At 43.0% G+C, this 20,738-nt stretch overlaps 1 protein-coding gene across 1 annotated transcript in view; it reads right to left on the bottom strand.

The window, feature by feature from the left end:
- Positions 1 to 20,738, bottom strand: part of LOC142560631 (uncharacterized) — a 223,655-nt gene that overhangs the window by 17,974 nt on the left and 184,943 nt on the right. The window contains exons 36-39 of the mRNA XM_075672856.1: positions 17,255 to 17,281; positions 16,205 to 16,231; positions 10,530 to 10,556; positions 10,257 to 10,283 (exon numbers count right to left, since the gene is read on the bottom strand). Coding sequence (XP_075528971.1) covers positions 10,257 to 10,283; positions 10,530 to 10,556; positions 16,205 to 16,231; positions 17,255 to 17,281 — 108 coding nt within the window. The remainder of the gene's footprint in view (positions 1 to 10,256; positions 10,284 to 10,529; positions 10,557 to 16,204; positions 16,232 to 17,254; positions 17,282 to 20,738) is intronic.

The raw sequence follows: 20,738 nt of genomic DNA, 5'->3' as shown, positions 1-20,738 counted from the left end.
TAATTGAGGCAATATCAAATGCTGTGCAATAGCCCAGCTTTGGGACGGTACACGACAAACAGACTGTTTCATTTGCTTGGCAGTTCATTTTGACAAGTTTTATACCGCAATCGTAGCTGTTAGCAGGGATAGGACGAACTGCTTACGATCGGCACTCTGTTTCATTCTTTATTTTTTTCCCCGAGGTTGTGTACGTACTGTCACACTGCCGTTAACGATGCATCACCACTTAGCCCACCAGCCAAACTGTTGAAACACGGCAGTCGTTACGGCTGTAATCCAAATTAGCATATGTTACCTGTCCTTTTATACGTGACAAGACAGATGCAGTGCGTAAGTACATCTATGAATTTACAAAGACTTACCTCTTTTGAACTTGGCGTCTCTGTAGTCTGGGGGAAAAAAAAAAGGTGAAAGAAGTTGGACAGTGTCAGTGAGAAAGAGGCACTTGCGCATCGCTGATTTTTCAAAACGTCAACGCAAACGCTCAATGCTTCTTTAAGTGGCGGAATAAAAAGTGACAATCGAATGAAATTTTGTTGACGTTTTAATCATGGATTCCTTCAAGTAACTATAGAGTTGCCCGGAATTCGTACCCTTCAACTATATATATATATATATATATGTGTGTGTGTGTGTGTGTGTGTGTGACGACTTACCTCTTCTGAACTTGGCGTCGTTGCAGTCTGGGGAAAAAGATGATAGATGTTGCACAGGTTTAGTGGAAGACGGGCACTTGCGCATATCTGCTTTTTCAGAACGTGAACGCTTTGTGTTTCTTTAAGTGATTGAATTAACTTATTGATAAGCCAACGACATTTTGTTCTGTTCTCTAACGTGCTTTCTTTCTTCAAATAACCGCACAGTTGGCAAGAACTGTTATCTTTCAACTATATACCGGGTGTTCAGAACTAAGCTTCATTGTTTCCTTAAAGTTAGGCCCTGGGAGGCACCCGAAGACCATCTGTGCGAATAAGTTATGTGGTCAGGTGGATAGAAACTGAGATGAAAATTATCGCTGTCAGCCGCCCAATTAACTAGCATTGAATAATGATTGTTTCATTGACTGCACTAGGTGGATATGGTTGTATTGAAAAGTTAGAGGCAGTCGTGTACCTACACAGTCTCAGTTGGAAGAATTCTTATAACGCGTCTGTGTTCCAAGATATCCGACTCCAAATTTGAATTGTCGTTCGCATGATTACGCATGGAAGAAAGTTAGGATCGGCGCAATGCCCCTCCCTGAAGTGACGTGGACCTTGCGTGCGTTACGTTTAGTCTCACAACAGTCTCACAATATATATATATATATATATATATATATATATATATATATATATATTGTGTGTGTGTGTGTGTGTTATGAAGACTTACCTCTCCTGGGCTTGACGTCCTTGAAGGCTGGGAAAGAGATGAAAGAAATACGACAGGTACAGAAACAGACGCGACCTTCTGCATTTATGCTTTTTTAAAACGTCAATATTCTGTGTTTCTTCGAGTGATTGAATAAAAAATAAGCCAAATTCCAATGATATTTTGTTCCGCCTGTGAATATATATATATATATATATATATATATATATATATATATATATATATATATATATATATATATATATATATCGAAATTGGAAAAATTTTGTATTCACCGCGTTTGCCCAGTGGCTATAGCGAGGTGCTGGTCAGCTAACTGAATTGCGGCCGCATATACCGCATTTCGCTGAAGGCCAAATGCGAAAGACTAGAGTACTGAGATTAAGATGCAAGTTAAGGAACCTCAGGTGGGCAATATTATTTTAGATTCTATTATTATGTGCCTCATAACCAGATCGCGGTTACGGCACGTGATACTTCAAAATTTTAGTACTGTTGACCTCAGGCCTCACCAACTAGACAGTGCTTATGCTTTTTTACACTATAGATATACTGTGCTTGGCTCTGTCACATGAAGCCTTGTCTTATTGCCAAGAATACTCGCCTTGTGTCTGTTTTTTTTTCGTTACTTCGTGGACTTTACTGGGAACTTCAATAAGAATATGTCTGTCCCAGTGTCTCTTAGTAAACACACCTTAAACGTGCGCTGCTCATCTGGCATGCGTCATCAGTTCAAATACAAATATGCTGGCTATCAACCGTAATCTAGGCAACAGGCTTTAATCCTCTGGCTGATGTTTCACTATTGCGATAATATTTGCGATATTTGGGAATATTGTTTTAGAAAACAGAGGATATAATTTTTGAAGATTACCTTTCCTGGTCGCGTGTGCTTGGATGGCTGCAAAAAAATTAAAAAGCATATTCTCACTCAATACTACACATACACACATTGCAGACACGCATGCATACATCAAGCCAGCGGATAGTGCAGCAAAAAATAAAACAATATCGGAAATATTTTCCATTTTTCTTAAGTGCAGAAAGGATGCGCTAAAGTGAAATTAAAAGGAACCAATATATTCACCGCAAATTACGATACTCTCCAATGCGCAGTTTCACTAGAGAACAGCACAGTTGTTTTCGTTTCGAGATGCATTGGCTAACGCGGACAACTGCTCTCTTGTGGCACACTGCAAACTCAGCCAAGTATTGCGCAACTGCCTCGCTAATCGAGAGATAACGAGAGGCAGCGCGTGGGTGACGCATGGGCTCGATCCGTAGCAGCCGCCGCAATCAAAGCTCCACTCATGCAGCGCTTTGTTTCCATATATGGTATCGGTGGAAGCGTTCGCAGCATGCAATCGGTGAACAGACGACGGTGCGCTACTCTGGCGCCCTCGCGTAGCGGTCGTCCCCGCAGAGCCCGTCTTGCGCGGCACTGCGCTTTTCTTCTCAGGCTTTCGCTATACTCTCCTCCTCCGCTTTACGCCTCATGGCTTCGCTGCACCCTCCTCCACGTTCCTCCTCGCGCTCCCTTCGCTATCGCCGTCTTTCATCCCCCGCTGCGCTCCGCGTTCGCTCTTTCATCCTTCCCTGTGCTCGTTCGCTCGGTTACGCCGAGGGACGCCGAAGAGAGAGAGAGAAGGGAAGAAGGAAAGACAGGGAGGTTAACCAGACTGAGTCCAGTTTGCTGCCCTACACGTGGTGAGGAGAATGGGGAGGGACGCCGAAGCTAAAAAGAGCTGCGATCTAAAAACGACTACCCACCGTTGTGCCGTAGACGTAAATGCTTTCGCGATTCGCGAGTAAGCGCGAGGGCGAGGAATTGAATTTCGTCCTCAGAGGCCGTACTTCCATACAGTCGGAGAAATGCAAAAGCGCCCGTGTATCGCGCATTCGGCGTTCGTCAAACAGCCCAAGCTGGTGGAAGTTATTCCTCAGCTCCACTCTAAGTATACTGAATAAGTATAAGTATAAGAACAAGAAATATAAGTCTAAGAAATGACAGGGACGAGCGCTACTCGGCATTGTACTTTTTCAGTATGCATTTCAACCAAACTAGCCCAACTATCTGCTCTCCAGTCTAAGGTCTGCCTCAAAATCAGATCGTGATGTGGGCACTCGAAAACCGAGAATTTTATTTTGATTGACTTGTCGTGGGTGGAATCCAAATCTACACCGATGGCAAATTAGTTGTTTGGTCCACTTTCATTTCCATTGACGTATCAAATAACTTTGTCATTTAGAACGACTAATAATTTGCCATATCCTTTCCTCGGCTTCATTATGAGTTATAGGCCTTATATGGTAGTGACTAACAAACGTCACCCCCCCCCCATGTTACCCTTCCCCTCTTTCATCCGTACGTTCATATATATGAAAGCTGTCCGAGCTACCAGGTGCCTTATACGGAAAGTGCGCCAGCCATTTCGCGAAAAGAAAAGAAGAACAGGAAATGTGATGGCTATGTCCGCACAGAAACGGTGGAGTACGATAAGAGAAGCAAATTCGCCCGAAAGGCGAAGCACCGTTTGCGATCTCAAATTCGTAGACAGCTGTACAAAGTAAATACATTAGCTTTATCGGCCGTATAAACTTGCACACATTCACGTGCTAACTAAATTAACAAGCACGGTGTAACGCGCGCACAGGGAAACGTGAACGCGTCTCACTCGATGACCGCGGAATCTCGCTGTCGAAACGCTGGAGCGAGAAGCGCGCCAGAAGCAGTTGGCAAATCGACCTGCGTGCTGTCTCTCGCTGGAACGTACATCTAAACGTCGACATTACAGCGCGTAGAAAGGTATCGGCACTCCTCTTATTTTGTGCATGTCGCAGATCGCTTGCGAGATAGGGTACCTGCGCGGGCACGCCGTAAGCAGTGGCCGCGCCGTAATAAGCAGGCGCTATCCACTAGAACACTCCACCCCTTCCCTCCCTCTCTCCCTCCCACCTTCCCTCGCCTCGACCCCGTGCCTCGTGCCCGAGAGAAGGCGACGCGCCAATATATATATATATATATATATATATATATATATATATATATATATATATATATATATATATATATTCCTACACATTATACGTCATAAGCTAGATTCGCCACTGCGTTCTCAGGCGTACGGGCATTAATATATTATACATCGAGTTCATGAACGTTACTTTAAATCTTGCTTATGACGAAGAATGTGCAGGAATATATATAATAGAATTAATATGTTATAATATATATATATATATATATATCTATCCCTACACATTATTCGTCATAGGCTAGATGTAAGGCAAGGTTTATGAACTCGATGTAACACCGTTCTATTATATTAATGGTCGTATGCCTGAGAATGCAGTGGCGAAAAATCGAATATGGTTCAATATTAGAGTGCTCACCTTGGTGTAGCTTGGTGTACTTTCCGGCTGCAAGAAAAATACCGGAGGAAATATTCAGGGATGTAAGAAAAACAGTTTTCTGGTTGCTGCAATAGAAATTACTATCCATGTGTGCCCTCACTGTGTGCCTAGCCGTCTCCTCCACAGTGACTTTGACCCGGTGGATAATACAAGTAATAAAGAAGTAAATAACTAAATAGTATAAAATAAAAAAATTTTACCAAGCTGATGTAGAAAATTTAGTATAACTTAATTTGTTTAGAGCGTCTAAGGTGTGTCAATCTGAGAACTCGTGTACGTAATATTGCACGTAGTCTTTAATCCCCTTCATAAATAACACAGACACAATATTGGTCCAGCGTATCAAATTGAATGCATGCGCAACTGTACAGAACTGATTTGTTTATCTCGGCTTCAGGGCTTTCGAGAAAATTGCTGCTCGTAGTACCGTAATACAGCTCGTGGTATCGTAAGATATGTGTAAATAACACTCGTGAGATGACGAGAAATTTAAGGATGTCGCAAAAACTACTAGCCAATGAAACACATGGCGTTACCACTGCATATCTCTGATTTAAAATGATCAAAAAGCTGTCTTCATGATATCAGACATGGGTAAGCGGCTATATAATTTGCCGATATGTACATGGAGATGTTAATTTGGGTATGCATAAATGCGATATTTAGGCTAAAGATTGAGATTGAGCTTGTAGCGTACAAACAGGTACTGAGGGCTGGGGGGGCTATTCCGTATGAGTCCACCTAGTGGACTGTCCATTTCGGCCGCTGCTGATTGGATGCAGCTGCTGCACGAGAGAGGAGGAGGCGAGCGGCCCTAGCCAATCAGCAGCGGCCGAAATGGACCGCCCAATAGGTGGACTCTTAAAAATACACAAATCATTCCCGCGCACTAGCTAATCAGTGCTTGTTCCTTGACATCAAAGAGAGCAGAATTATTTGTATAAAGTGTGTCGTTTTATTAAAAGCGTGAAATATTTCGACCCTATTGAGAAACGGAGAGTGAAGCTCGAAACATCATAGGGTGAACTGATTGTGATATTCACTTGCATTGTATAAAGAAAGACCTTGGCGCAGGTGCAAGCCGAAGCCACACCCTGAGCATTACACGGGCCGTGCTCTGTCACGGTTTCATTGTCTTGACTTCCCTGTCTGGTACTCTGTATGGCTGTGACTAACCGATAATAGTGCCTCTTGATTCCGCGTATTCTTTTTCTTCAACCTGTTGGTTACCGCCGAAACCGTGAGGTCATTTTCGCTATGTCCTCCGAATGATACATGTCAGTGTTTTAGGCGTCATGCATAGAACGCTCGTTTCGTGTATTCATTTGTGTCCGAAAAATCTATCTGACCTTCATTGTCAAGAAACAGGCGCGTCTTTGATTTATAAAAGTGCAGTAACATTATATTACGGATACTCAACACTTGCTAATGGCGTACAGCCTCATAAGATATCCGAGAGATTTAGGGATACGATTCATCTGCAATTTGCCGACCGCCTTTGGTCGTTGCAGAAGAGTATGAAACTTAGGACACGATCGCAGTGTAATCGTGTAGCGGCCGTTCAAAACTAATCTTGATTACCATTTAACCCACTGATTCCAACAGTCCTCTGCAACCCGTAATAATTTTCTTTCCACAACGAATTAAATTTATTTTACGCTAAGAAAATATGACCTTCTCTATCATATGAGCCATCTGCAATATAAGCGCATCACCTATGAAAGGGATGCACAGTTGATGAACAGTCGAAATTCCCAGAAATAAATGAATAAATGAAATGAATTCGCCGAAAATGGCTGGTGCAATAAAAGGGCATGAGCACCTGCTGCGCCAATTGTCAACGGCCCAAAACATCTCGCAAGCGAGTGTGTATATATATATATATATATTATAGATATATATATACATATATATAGCGTCTGCGATTGCGTGTATGTGTGTGACCAGCTTCGCACACTTTCACGCTCGCTTTTTTTAGTTATTGACATCTCTGATACTAAGGCATTAAAGTCGGCGCTGCTAGGATATTGAGCGCAAGCATTGCATAACTAGCAGAACGTCGGAAACAAGCCGCGAGGACAGAAAAAGGGCGCAAAGCGGCGTAGGTGCAAGTGTGTAGCCGACAAGAAGCGGCGCTAACGCAGCAGGTGCAGCAAGAATGCCTGTCCTTTAATGGATGCACTCAACTTCTGCGAAAAGTTCTTTACGTAGGGCGAGTTCATTTCGGAATGCCGCGTGGATGACAGGCCGTAGTTCCGGATGGATGTGTCTATTCCGATAAAGACTATCTGTTTACACATCGCAAAATCGGACAGACTTCTTGGAAGCAATTTCTGACAGAACAGAATCAATTGACACCCCGATAGAAAGGCGTTTCGTTTCACTCGCAACAGTACCGCAAGGTAATTACAGAAACTTTCAGAAACAATTAACCTACTCTACAAAAATTTCGCTTCAATTTCGCAAGCGGTTAGACCACGTTCCCGCGTAAGCACCAAATTTCATCTTAAACTATCGAAAATGTTGAAGCAAAGTCGGTTTACTGGCTAAGGGGTTGGAGTGACAAGAACAACGGAAACCAAGCCCGGTTGCTATCGAAGAATGCATTGAGAATGCCTTGGAAGGTGACTTGCGGCCCAATTTAGCACGCTGTGTTATGGGTGGCCTTCCCCTTGCCACTGTGCGTTACCAACGCATGGTCTTACCCGAACGCGGGTGCGAACCGTGGCTTTTATTTTGTACTTTTGTTTCGTGGCGGTCTTTCTTCATCACAATGTAGAATGAACATATAATAGGCCATTACGCCACCTTCACGAGTCAGCGGCAGCTCTTGCGTATCTGTGTGAGCGCTTGCTTTTTCATCGGACAGCTCCAATGAAATGTCACAATCGTAATAAAGCGACAATCGCAAACCTGCATATATTACATTGGGCTATTATCAAACAGAAATAATACCGCTATAGCAGCTACTGCGTAATTTGTACCTTGCATGCACACTTGCAGTAGCACCGCGAATTCCCCAGCGGCGTCCATCTCTTCAGCGCTTCATGTATCGGAAGCCAGCAAACACTGCGCTTTGTGCCTCAGCGCTAAGTTTGTCGTGAAAGCTCCCTACCTGCACCTTAGGCTTAACCAGAAAAAGGAAGGTGCGCAGGAAGGAGACGCGGGGACACACTCGGTTCAGATCAACCAGAAGAATCCTACGCCAGCGTCACTCCATGTCATTACGCCCAAGAACCCGGGACAGAGCGATGACCGCAAGGTGCAAACGCTGGGGGAGGACCCCGCGAATTGAAAGAGGGGCAATAGGCAACCCTGTACCTATTTTATTACTGCAAGCTGGCATAAGTTTCTTGTGCCAAATTCCTTCAGAGGTATATACTCTGTGTATAGGCGTTGATCTTAGGTAAGGCTACAACTGCTTGAGGGGCCCTTTCTTTATGAATCGAAAAACAGAGACATCGCGGCATGAAGGCATAGAAAACCGGTTGAAGAGGTGCTTCTCATGATGTGGAGTTTTTTTTTAGCCATAACAGTAGCACAAGGTCCTTGCAGAAATTTTTGAAATGAGCTTATTTAGGCTACAAATGGGTCACGGTTATCTAAAAAAAGCGTTTATACTACTTCTCACAGGAGTACTCACGTATTCCGATCAAATTTGTAGATATAGCGAAGCAGACGGTTGATTATTTGATTACCGGGGGAGGCATTTGTGATACAGTTATTGCAAGACGTACTGGTGACAAGAAAATTTAAGTGTCGCCTGAAGGCGAAACACTGGAAGCGATAACGTGGTTCCCATTGCGCTGTAGGCACCTCGCGATGCTGGTGCGATGAGGAGCACGTCAGAGCTTCTCAACACCGTTGGCACTGACCAGTCTCCAGCAAGAGGATAACGTAAATTTAGCTTAACGTTCACCAGAGTATGGTGTGAAGGCAGCTGGTGTGCAGGACCACTTATGTCATTGCGGAGAACGCCCATGCCAGCAGTGGAAACCAGGGTGATGGCGCATCCTTTAAGTGTACACCTAGTGGACAAGCCAATTTCGTCTGCTGGTGAAGTTCTCGCTGGTTGAGCCGCGATACGCGTCAGACGGAGACAGGCGCCCCCAGCCAATCAGCGCTTCAGCAGCAGACGAAACGGACATGTTCACTAGGTGGAAACAGAACACCCACCCCACCTTCTAAGCCCGCCCCCCCCCCTCCCCTTTCAGAACGCTGCCATGGGCCCACAAGAATTGATTTGACGGAGCGTTACGGCATGTCTATTAGGCTTCGTCACTTCTGGAGCCAATAGCATTGCGCGATAGCCACATTCGTAATAGCCACAAGCAGATTACATAACTCGAACTAGTCGCTGCCATGTTGCCTTTTCAGAGGCAGTAGACTTATTTAAAAGCGCATATTGTCCATAAAAGGTACGTTCGAGTGTAGTGATTAGACAAAAAACTTTCTTTTGCCGACCGCGGGATACGAGTTAACATCCGACATAGGCGGTTGTTTTCTCAGCAAGAACTTCAGCATTGCTGCAACGGAAGGTCTACAAAGTTTGAAAGGAGGTATTGCTCATACAATTAAATATTGAGCCCGTTTATTATGCCTGTGTATTTGCGAAGTCAGACAGAAAATCTAAATTTTTATAAACTTTACTGAAACGTTGCCGTCACCATGCATTCAGTGAGCTTGTGTTACATTAGGCAAGGGAAATATTAAATATCGGCTAAATGTAGGTTCGGCACCCAATATATTTGTAAATGAACTCCTTGAAGTGCGCGCTTTTTATCTCATGTGCGTTAGGTGTTAGCTGTATAGCTGCAGATGTCTCGGTATAATTGAGGAAATATAAAATTCGTTACAAGAGCCCATATATGGGACGGTCTCATTTGCCTGAGAAATAATTAGGTCTCATTTGCATGAGACTTCGTTATGGTAAATTTTATGCCACAACTGTAGCTGTTAGCAGGGATATATGACGGAATGTTGACGATCGGCACTCTGTTGTTGTCCTTCTCATATCGCCCTTACAAAAAAAAAAAAAATTCTACGTGTTGTAACACTGCCATTATGAAAGCACCAACAATTAGTCCGCCTGAAACATCATGATATACGGCAGTCGTTACGGCTGCAATGTAAATCAGCCTAATATTTTACCTGTCCTATATAACAAGACAGATGCATTACGTAACTACATCTATTAAATTACGAATGCTCCCCTCTTCTGAACTTGACGTCTGTGTCGTCTGCGGAAAAAAAAATGAAAGAATTTGGACAGGTGCAGTGACAAAGAGGCCCTTGCGCATCCATACTGCTTCAATACGTCCACGCTGTATGCTTAAGTGACTGAATCAAAAATAAGTGAAAAGCCAATGATGGATTGTTGGATTTCTCGGCATGGATTTTTTGAAATAACTATAGAGTTTGTAGCATCTCTTACCTTTCAATATATATACATATATATCCAGGCTTACCTCTCCCGAACTTGGCGTCTCTGGAGTCTGGGGAAAAAGGTGAAAGAAGTTGGACAGGTTCAGGGCCATACGGCACTTTCGCACCTACACTTTTTCAAAATATCAACGCTCTATGTCTTTTTAAGTGGCTGAGTAATAACTGCAAAACGACGCACATTTTCTTGGGTTCTTGAACATGGCTTTCTTTATTTAACTAGACAGTTGTCAGGTACTGTTATCTCTCAACTATATATAATATATATATATATATATTATATATATATCAAGGCTTACCTCTCCCGAACTTGGCGTTTCTGCAGTCTGGGGAAAAGGGGGAAAGAAGTACGACAGGTTCAAAAACAGAGGGGATCTCGCGCGCCTCTACTGTTCCAAAACGCCAACGTTCTGCTTCTTCAACTGACTGAACAAAATAAGTTGAACCGCAATGACATCTTGTTCTGTTTGTGAAGCTGTATTTCTTCAAATACTGACACAGTTGCCAGGAACAATTATATTTTAATTTGATATATATATATATATATATATATATATATATATATATATATATATATATATATATATATATATATATATATTAAACCTACGCCGACTTAATAAATTGTCACAACACTGAAGATGCGTGCCAATTGTCACAGTTACAAAGGAGCAAGTTGAAAATAAAACAGAAAGACCCAGTGCATCTTTCTTCACTGGTGAAACCAATCGTACGCTCTTTAAAGCTCCAAGGAGAGCTTCGAGCTTTCTTTCTGTGCTCCTAATAGTGTGTTAATTACTAGTCGCCATTAAATACCTTTTAGTTATCAAGTTTATGGCAAATGTGTACATAAACGGGGCTGAGAGTAAAGACGAAATATCAATTCCCACAGCTTTCGACAGGCTTTTTGCCTAGTTCCTTTTTTGGCATTTAAAAGGTGGCCGCTGATGCGCATTCGGATGGAGTTTCAACGTTATCGCAGGTGTTTATTTTACACACGGAGAAGGCAGCCACGCAAGCAGTAATGCGTCGTAAACAACGGAAAGCGAAATTTTATAAATGTACTCTGAAAACCTTGTGCTGGCATCGTTGTCATGAACCTAAGAAACAAACTAACCAGTAACTAATACTAATTACTATATCAATAAGAACACTAACGTAACGGAAGTTCCTCCTAGAGAATGCCAAAATACAGCGGGTTCCGCGTGCGCGCGAGAATTCACTTTTTTTTTGTCAAATCTAGCCCTTCGTTAGCAGAGACACACGCCATGAACAAACTCGAACCGTAAAGAACCGTAGATGGTCCATATTGCTCAGAAAACTGCCGTCCCCTCCTTTTTGGTGTCCGTTATTAGGTGCCGCATTAAATTGGGATCTGAAGAGCAATATAAGGGCGCGCAAAATAAAATCCCAGTCATACCGTCACTGTTTGCAGCGCAGTTTCGACCTGAGTGTAATGTTTTTCGTGATTGTCACTGCTCCGCATCAGCGACAGTGTAGGCGGGAAAAAAAGCATGACTTACGCTGTTCTTTTCTTTTTAAGACTTCGCAGCACAAAGGGAACATTTGCGCGCGTATACTCTGATTAATGAAATCAATTTGCATTGCGCTGTGTTTGGAGTACGACGGCTTATGTCACTCAGACTAGTGAAGGCGCCCCTAGCAAATTTCCTTGTATTTTTTTCAATGACTTCGTGCATTATGCCATGTATTGTTTTTAAACCGCTGGAATGTATGCGCGTAATGTTTACCAGAACTAAAGATTAACAAATGTGGTTTTGCTAATCAAATGTAATCAAATGTAATCATCAAATGTCATTGCTAAATCAATTGGAATGCTAAATAGATTTCGGACGTTGTTGCCAATAAGATTAAAACGGCAACGTTATTTTAGTGCTGTACATTCCCGTATACAATATTGTCTACTAGTTTGGGGGGTTATATCACAGTATAATTTGGAACGACCATACATAATGCAGAAGAAAAGGATACGATTCATTCAAAATCTATCTAGTCGTAGTCGTGATCATACATCCCCATACTTTGCCGAGAACCGGATACTTCACATGGAAATGTTATATAAACAGCGTTTGTTGGAATTGATATTTCTCGAATTAAAAGCAAATCGTGAGCTGTTTTTTCATACATATACAAATACGGAGACACCATATTATTTCATAAATAAAAACTTTGGAAAGATTAAAACGAGAACTAGATACGGTGAGCAATTATTAAAATGGCCAATTCCGAACCTACTGAATTGTTATCCATCGTTTTTAGATACAATGGAGAGTTCTCTCTCCTTGCTTGCCTTCAGAAAACTAAGTAAAATTTATTTCCTCCAAGAGTTGTAATTTTGTTGTACATTTGTTTTGTTCTCTTCAAATCCAATTGCAGTCCATTGGCCTTAATAGTTCTGTGTCTTGTTGATGTTGAATGTGCTGACGACTAATTCTGTCATTCTTCCTTATCTTGCTTTATCGTGTTTGATACTCTGTACATGCATTTTTATTTGTATGTGTTTGATATTTTGCAGTGTGTTTTGAAGCATGCTGCGCTCATGTGTGCTGCGCGTGCTGTCTGGTGTCAAAGGCCTAGTCAGGTGGCTTTCAGTGCCGCCTTTTGGCTTGGCACCAAGACAAACCGCTCTTGAGCGTTGTTTTGTCAATAAACAAATAAACCAATATAATTTTTATTTCTCTAGCATGTTGCGCTATCTCCTGCTTTTTCTTTTTTTATTTCTGCATCAACCAGTGTCATAAATGCGAGCCGAAAATTGGCCCCAGGCATTGTTTCATATACGCCCGAAAATGAGGCCCGTGAGGCGTGAGATCTGGTCATAAATTGTTATGCAGTCCAATAATTGATTTCGTTTCCACCAACTTATAACGATAAACTTTGCGAACTCAATATATACGTTAACGATAACGTTAACATGGGTAACTTGAAATTGAATCAGCATTAAAAGGTGTAACGCCAATACCTACCTAGGACAAAAGAAAGATCCCGAATGATCCTGACAATGCGCTGTACTTTGAGCTGACGGAAATTTACTGAAGAAGCCTATATAGCTTTATATAGATATCGGGCAAGCAATGCTACTCCCCCCCTTCCCCCCCCCCAGAAATAAGGAAGACTACGGAGAAAAATGAAAGCGAGGAAACAAACAAAATAGACAAAAAGATTAGAAAACAAGAGATAGATGTACGAATGGGCGCGTAACAAAGCCGCGCGTTCTACAGCAATAGTGACGCAGCGAGAACGCGCACTTATTCTGTGGCTTTCAGAGCTCCGAAAGCAGGACGTCGCAGTCTGACAGGCGCAACCGATGGCTTCGCGGTGTTCGCAAGGAGGGTCCACGGCACGGGAATGATGTCGAAAACATTGAGACTGCAAAATGAGACGTCGAACTTACGATGTGCACCGAAGGGGGCCTCGAATCGCAACTGAGGGTAAAGGGTCTTGCGGACGCCGTAACGTAAAATTCGGAGCTTACGCAGTGCCGCGAGCAACGAGATCGCGGATGGAATTTCTCGGCCGAGGCGCCAGAATTTCCCTTGCGGACGAAATTTTTTTAAGGTCGCTGGTGTACCTATAATTCGGTACGCGTAGAGGAACCCCAAGGGGCCATAAATTTCACGGGACACCGTCTCGATCCACTGGACAGTTACCGGAGGCTAAACCTCACTTCATTTTATTTTTTATATTTTTGTATGAGTTGGGCCTTCCGAGCAGCTGGTAAAGTTTTTATATGCGCGTTGTTCTTTGTCATAGTTGTTTACACCGAGAAGAGCTAATTCGACAGAAACACTATTGAGTTGTCAGAAGGAAAAAGAAATTGGGAAGGCTGTATCAGGGAAGCAACCACAGTCGGTGACGGCGGAAAAGTCTTGCGCGTGCTGCAGAGAGTGCGCGCACAAAGAAAAGGAACAAAAAAATGACGCGACGAAATAAAAAAAAAACTACACTGATTCTCGCATTAGGCAGCTTACTGTGCGGGTGCTGGGGGGGGGGGGTGCACGGGTGCTGAGGGACAAAATAATGACGCTACGAAGTGAAAAAAGCTACATTTATTTTTGCATTACGCCGCTTACATGCTTAGCTTATGATACCGCAAGTGGGGCTCCTACAGTATAATTTTGCAGTCAGGCTTGTTTCTGATTCACAGTGGGCTCCCCCACCTTCGTCAAAGGCTGTGGCGTGCGAATCGACCTCCCTGAGTTGTGCTGCCCGATTCTCCTCTTCAGGCCATTTCTGAACATGACGTGTCGAACGAGGGGAGGAAGGGGGGGGGGCGGATGGCACGTAGGCGAGCGCGTGTGAAACTTCTGCAAATTGCACACTTCTATAGTTCTCATAATACCTGATGAGGACAGTTTTTGAGTTTGCAGAGGTTACAGTTGTTGTGGCTGAGGTTGAGCTCCTCTCTCAGAGGCGGCAACGTGCGCTAGGATCGACAATCGCACTGCCCAGCTAGCCCTCTCTGAACGCCGACCGAGAGGCAAAATTTAGCTCCGATTGCTTCTTGCGTGAAGCGCCAACGGCGCTTTCTGTATACGTTCAGCACATACGGTGTCCTCTGTTTCCTCTACGCGGCATCAACAAAGCAAGGCGCGTGGCCATTGCACTTGCAAAGATGCAAGCTATAATTGGGTTACATGTTTTCGCGACATGTGATTTTAGGAAGCGACTTCCTTTGCCGATCGCACTGAAAGACGGTTCATGTCGAAACACTGGGAAGATGCAGAGCGTACATACATCTGGGATGGTGACGAATACAACACGATTGAGAAGAGAACGAAAGCCTTTCAATCGCGTCTCTTGAGAAGCGGTAACAATTTCTATAGGATCATTGTAACTAAGCCTCGGCGCTGAAAGGGTATGTACATCCTGATTTTTTTCTGCATGATCTATATTGTAGTTCGCACGACTGATTTAGTGAGTGAAGCCCTGCACCGTAATCTTTCGCGAGCGTCCTCGTGGTTGGGCAATTGTCGAGTGGGCGCTGGCTTCCTGTGAACATGCACAGACAGGTTTTTATCTCTGCCTTATTTTCCGCCACTTCTCTAGCCTTTAGTTGATCGTCGGCGTTTGCCTAGTTTGTCTCCTCTTTGTGCCCGCGTGTGAGACGGCTGACTTTCGGCACCGTAATCGTAAACGTGCGAGCAAAAGTTTGAACAAGACGTTCGGAGAGCGCAGATTTGTTAGCGACTATACGGGCTTCTTTTTTCTCATATGAACACTTAAGACGCAAAAGGCAAACGGGCTTGGTATAAGCTTATATACCTCATAGTCGTCGGCTTTCACCATTCCAGTGACTCATATATAATATATTGCACAACTTAAGTTCTTAGCATTCACCGCGTTTGCCCAGTGGCTATTGTGTGGTGCCGCTCAGCCCGGGTAGCGAACTGAATTATGGCCGCATAAATGCATTTCGATGAAGGCCAAATGCGAAAGACTTGTGTATTGAGATTTAGGCACATGTCGAGCGACCTCAGGTGGTCAATATTATTCCGCATTCCCCCATTACGGTGTGCCTCATAACCATATCGTGGTTACGGCACGTGATACCTCAGAAGTTTAGTATTGTTAACCTCAGGACTCGTCTACTAGACAGTGCTTCAGCTCCTTTAGGCTACGCAGGTACTTTGCTTGCCTCTGTCGCACGAAGCCTTGCCTGATTGCCAAGAAGACTCGCGTTGTGTTCGTGTTCTTTTCGCTAAACTTTGTGGACATTACTGGAAAATTTCAGTACGTAAATTTCTGTCCCAGTGTCTTGTAATAAGCGCAGCTTAAACGTGCGCCACTCATCTGCCAAGTGTGTTCAGTTTAAGTACAAATGTGTTGGCTAACATTTGTAATGTGTGCAACAGGCATTCACCATCTTGCTGTCGCTTCGCTATTGTGATAATATTTGTGATATTTGGCATTATTACTTCAAAAAACAAGGTATATAACTTTTGAGAATTACCTTTCCTGGTCGCGTATGCTTCGATGGCTGCAAAAAAAAAAATTAGAAAGCATATTCTTACTCAAACAATAGTACACATACACATACCAAATACCAAATCATACCATACATACCAAATACATACCAAATACATACATACCAAATCAGCAGATACTGCAGCAAAAATGAAACGATAGCGGAAGTGTAAAATTGAACGAAAAAACAACATGCCGCTACCCGCGATGGTGGCGTAGATGTTTTCGCGATGCACTGCCAAGCCTGAGGGCAAGGAATTGAATCCCATCCTCGGCGGCCGAATTTCAATGGAGGCGCAGAGAAATGCAAAAGCAGCCGTGTGTCGTGCATATGGCGCCCGTCAAACAACCCCGGATGGTCGAAATTAATCGTCTGCTCAACGCTAATGGGTGCCTCATAAAGAGATGGTGATTTTGCCACGTGAAACCCGCGAACTAAAATTGTATTAACTTGCCGCTGATGGGAGCCGCAAACACGCCAGTGGCAAGATATTCTTTTTTTCTTTTGCCACTTTCACTTCCATTACCGTATTAATTATGCATCAAATAAAACAGCGAATATTTCACCCTAAGCTTTCCTTGGCTTCATTGTCTGTTGTCCTGATATGGTTTTGACTAGCAAACGTCGCGCCCCTCTTTTACCCTCCTTCTCTTTAATATATATATATATATATATATATATATATATATATATATATATGGAGGCTGTCCGAACTACCAGCTGCCTTATTCGACAAACGACACGCCAGCCCTCTTTCGCGAAAAAGAGAAACAGAGGATCCGGGAAGTCGACGCCCATGATCATTCGGATCCGATGAAGGGCAATAATAGAGTTTGTAGTATATATATATATATATATATATATATATATATATATATATATATATATATATATATATTCATGCATGCTGTACGTCATAATCTAGAATTAAAGTAAAGCTTGTGGTACTTGATGCAACACCGTTTTCGAATATGCCCATGTGCCTGAGAATACAGTGGCGAATAGTCGAACATAGTTAAAGATTAGAGTGCTTACCTTGGTGTAGCCTGGCGTACTTCCCGGCTGTAAAAAAAATTCCCAAGAAGATATTCAGTGATATAATAACAGTTATTCTAGTTGCTGCAGAAAAGTGTACCTTTCGCGTAAAGCCTCACTGTGTGCGCAGCCGCTCCCCTACACAACTTTGACCCGGTGTTAATACAACTAAGTAAGTAAAGCGAATAAGCAAGTAAAGTAAGTAAAAGTAATGTAAGCAAAAGTAAAGTAAGTAAAAGTAAGGTAAGTAAAAGTAAAGTAAGTAAACGTAAAGTAAACGTAAAGTAAGTAAAAGTAAAGTAAGTAAAAGTAAAGTAAGTAAAAGTAAGTAAGTAAGTAAGTAAGTAAAGTACAAAGTAAGTAAGGCTTAGGAAGTTGATGACGGAAGATCACATGGACCTACTTTGTTTTGAGCGTGTAAGATATGACATTCTGAGAACTCATGGACCTAATATTGCACATAGGATTCAATCGCGTTTGCAAATAGCACAGACACAATTAGGCAAAATATTGGCAACGCATACCGAATTGAATGCATGAGCAACTGTACGGAACTGATTTATTCATCTTCTCGGCATCAGCTTTCAGCGAGAAAATTGCTGCAAATTTGACAGAGTTGGTTCTATCGAAGGCGATGTGGAAATAACACTTGTGAAGTACCTTTCGAGTTGCGTGAGGTGATATGAAATTTCAGGATGCCGCATTAGCACTAGCCAACCAAAGACATTGCGTTACATCTACATATCTCTGATTGCGGAAAAAAGAAGCTCTTGTTTATTACAACAAATGTGGATAAGGGGCTATTTTTTCATGTACGTGGCGATGCTAATTTTAGTATTTAGAGATGCGATATTTAGGCAGAAAATGGGCTTTTGAAGCTTGCAGTGTGCAAACAGGTACAGAGGGCCGGTCTGAAAATTGGTAATGTTCCCGAGCTGCCATTCAGGTCTCAGGAAAACACACATTGCATACCTGAATCACAAAAGCTTCCCCGTGCAACATCTAGCGAGTGCTGATTGCTTAATATATAAAACACAATTATCCGCATAGCATGAGTCCATTTGTATGCAAACGTGAAATAGTTCGAGGTGACGTACAGAGAGTGAAGCCCGAAATCCCACAGAGAGAGCTGATTGTAACATTTGTTTGGTTTGTATCAAAAATAACGTCCAGCGAATCGAAAGCGCACGAGCGACAGACCTTGGCACAGGTACAAGCTGAAGTCACATCTTCCCATTACACGCACTGTGCTTTGTCTTGACTTCATTCTCTTCACTTCCCTGTCTGGCATTCCGTACGGTTGGGACTAACCGGTAGTAAAGCCTCTTGATTCCTCGTATTCTTTTAGTTTAACCAGATGCTTTCGGCGGTAATTTTCGCTGTGTCCTCCCGAATGAGATATGTCGGTGTGGCAGGCTCTATGCAGAGAGCCCTCGTTTCGTGTGTTCATTAATGTCCGAACAATCTATCTGACCTTCATTGTCAAGAAACACACGTGTCCTTCATGTATAAAAGTACAGTGACACTGCATTATGGATACGCTAAGCTTGTTAACTGCGTGTAGCTCATAAGAGATCCGGGGGATTTGGGGATGCGATTCATCTTCAATTTGCCGGCCGCCTATGGTCGTTCCAGAAGAGAATTAAACTTAGGGCACGATTCAGTGTAACCGTGTAGCGGCCGTTTTAGACGAATCTTTATTAACATTTAACCCAGCACATCACCCACGAAAGGGCTGAACAACTGATGCGCAGTCGTATTTCTAAAAAGTAAATAATAGAGCAGCATGAAAACACTTACCGTACTATAACCTGTTGCTGCAGTTAACTCTAAAAGAAGTCGCGAAGGAGCTATCTTTGATAAGACACTGACGCAACTCAAGTTTGAAAGAAACAATTATGTAACAATTTCTTGCTAACGAAAGGTCCGATTATCAATTACAGTTAGGAAACCCGTAAAAGTGAAGCATTGTTCTGATCGGTTCATCCTTGCTTTGATTTACCGTTGATAATTGGCTGCCACCGACCAAAGTGTGCTACATTAGGAATTCAAGTGCTTCAACAGCGCCTTTGTCGACTCGACAAAGCAGAGAAGAGATCTTTTCAAGAAGTCCAAGTTTTTTCACACCATACCGGAGTAAGCAGATGGGAAAAACGAAATTCGAGGCTAAGTCATGAATGCTATTTCTTTATTTATTTGATTGATATACGACGCCGGAGACAGGAGAATTAATTAGGGAAAACAAATCCAGTTAGGATTCAGGTAATACAGCTTTGGTCGGCCGCTAGGCCAACCAAAGTTGTATTATTTTATTACCGTATTATTACTTTATTACCGTATTATAAAGGCGAAGAGGATAAAAAGAAGCTTTTCGAGAAGTGATCATGATGAGTGATCGGCAGTTGCTCTTGCCATGTTTGTGTTCCAAGAGCCCGTTCATAAGTCTGCGATTTTAGCCTGCGTTAATGGAAAAATTCTCAAGAAAGAAATGATGGCTCGCTTCTCCCGAAGGCAAGTTGTTAATCTGCGTTAGCAGAGAAGTCAGGGCCTGCCGCTTAAAGTAATATTTGGGACAGGCAAAGGGTATGTGCTCCATGGTCTCAAACGCTTCGCATGCATCGAAGTCTGGCAAGTTGTATGCAATGTCGCGCCTCCTTCACTGGCGAAGGCCAGTGAAGAATGCGCGTGTGACTGCGTTGTACGTCACGTGGCTACCAAAGTTACTTATTGGTAGAAGAAGGAGAGGAAGAATATACAATAAACAAGCATGACTACCTTATCGTACTGACTTAGATCTAAGTTTTAGTACAAATTTGGCTCAGTGACGAACAGGATAGGAACCTGTGTTGTGCACCTCATCCTCTTCGTTTTATGGAGGACCATGCGGTTAGGCTTCATCGAAATCTGCGCGGACGGCAAGCTTTTTTTCACCGAGGACGGTTCGCTTTTATGGCTGAGCCCTGATCCTTTGTTCAGAACATTCCCGAATACGGTCTTTTGCTATTAGCGGTGTAAGGTAACCGTGCGGGACCAGCACGAGTGAACAAGGCCAAAAATGAGAGAGTGCAAGACGACATTTTTTTTTCATCATATTATGAAACTGGAGCAGGGAAACAGTGAGCAATGACAACATTTAGTGGAGCTTGTGACGAAAAACGTCCTCCAGCCTTCTCGGAGGCCGTCGTTAGAGATGGTAAAAGCCGACGCTTATGACGGTTCGTCACATGCGAAACGCTCAAGCCTGACAAGACCTTGACAAAGTTACGAATTTGCGCTTGTACCTACGAGGCGTAGCGGAAACCTTGCATGACTTGAGAATCGCAGAGAGCTCGCAGCGGCCGTAGGCTGAGTGGACAGGCGTTCTTCTTTTTTTTGACGTTTTTCTTCGAGAATGACCTCCAGAGCTGGGACAGCCTTCAAGTATACAATTCCGGCCCTCTGATAGAATACTTTTTTTTTTCAAGAAGAGAAAGCTGCGTCATGT

The sequence above is a fragment of the Dermacentor variabilis genome, chromosome 10 (assembly GCF_050947875.1).
Source record: "Dermacentor variabilis isolate Ectoservices chromosome 10, ASM5094787v1, whole genome shotgun sequence".
NCBI lineage: Eukaryota > Metazoa > Arthropoda > Arachnida > Ixodida > Ixodidae > Dermacentor > Dermacentor variabilis.
The sequence above is the reverse complement of the archived record's forward strand: the minus strand, read 5'-3'. Positions and strand labels throughout refer to the sequence as shown.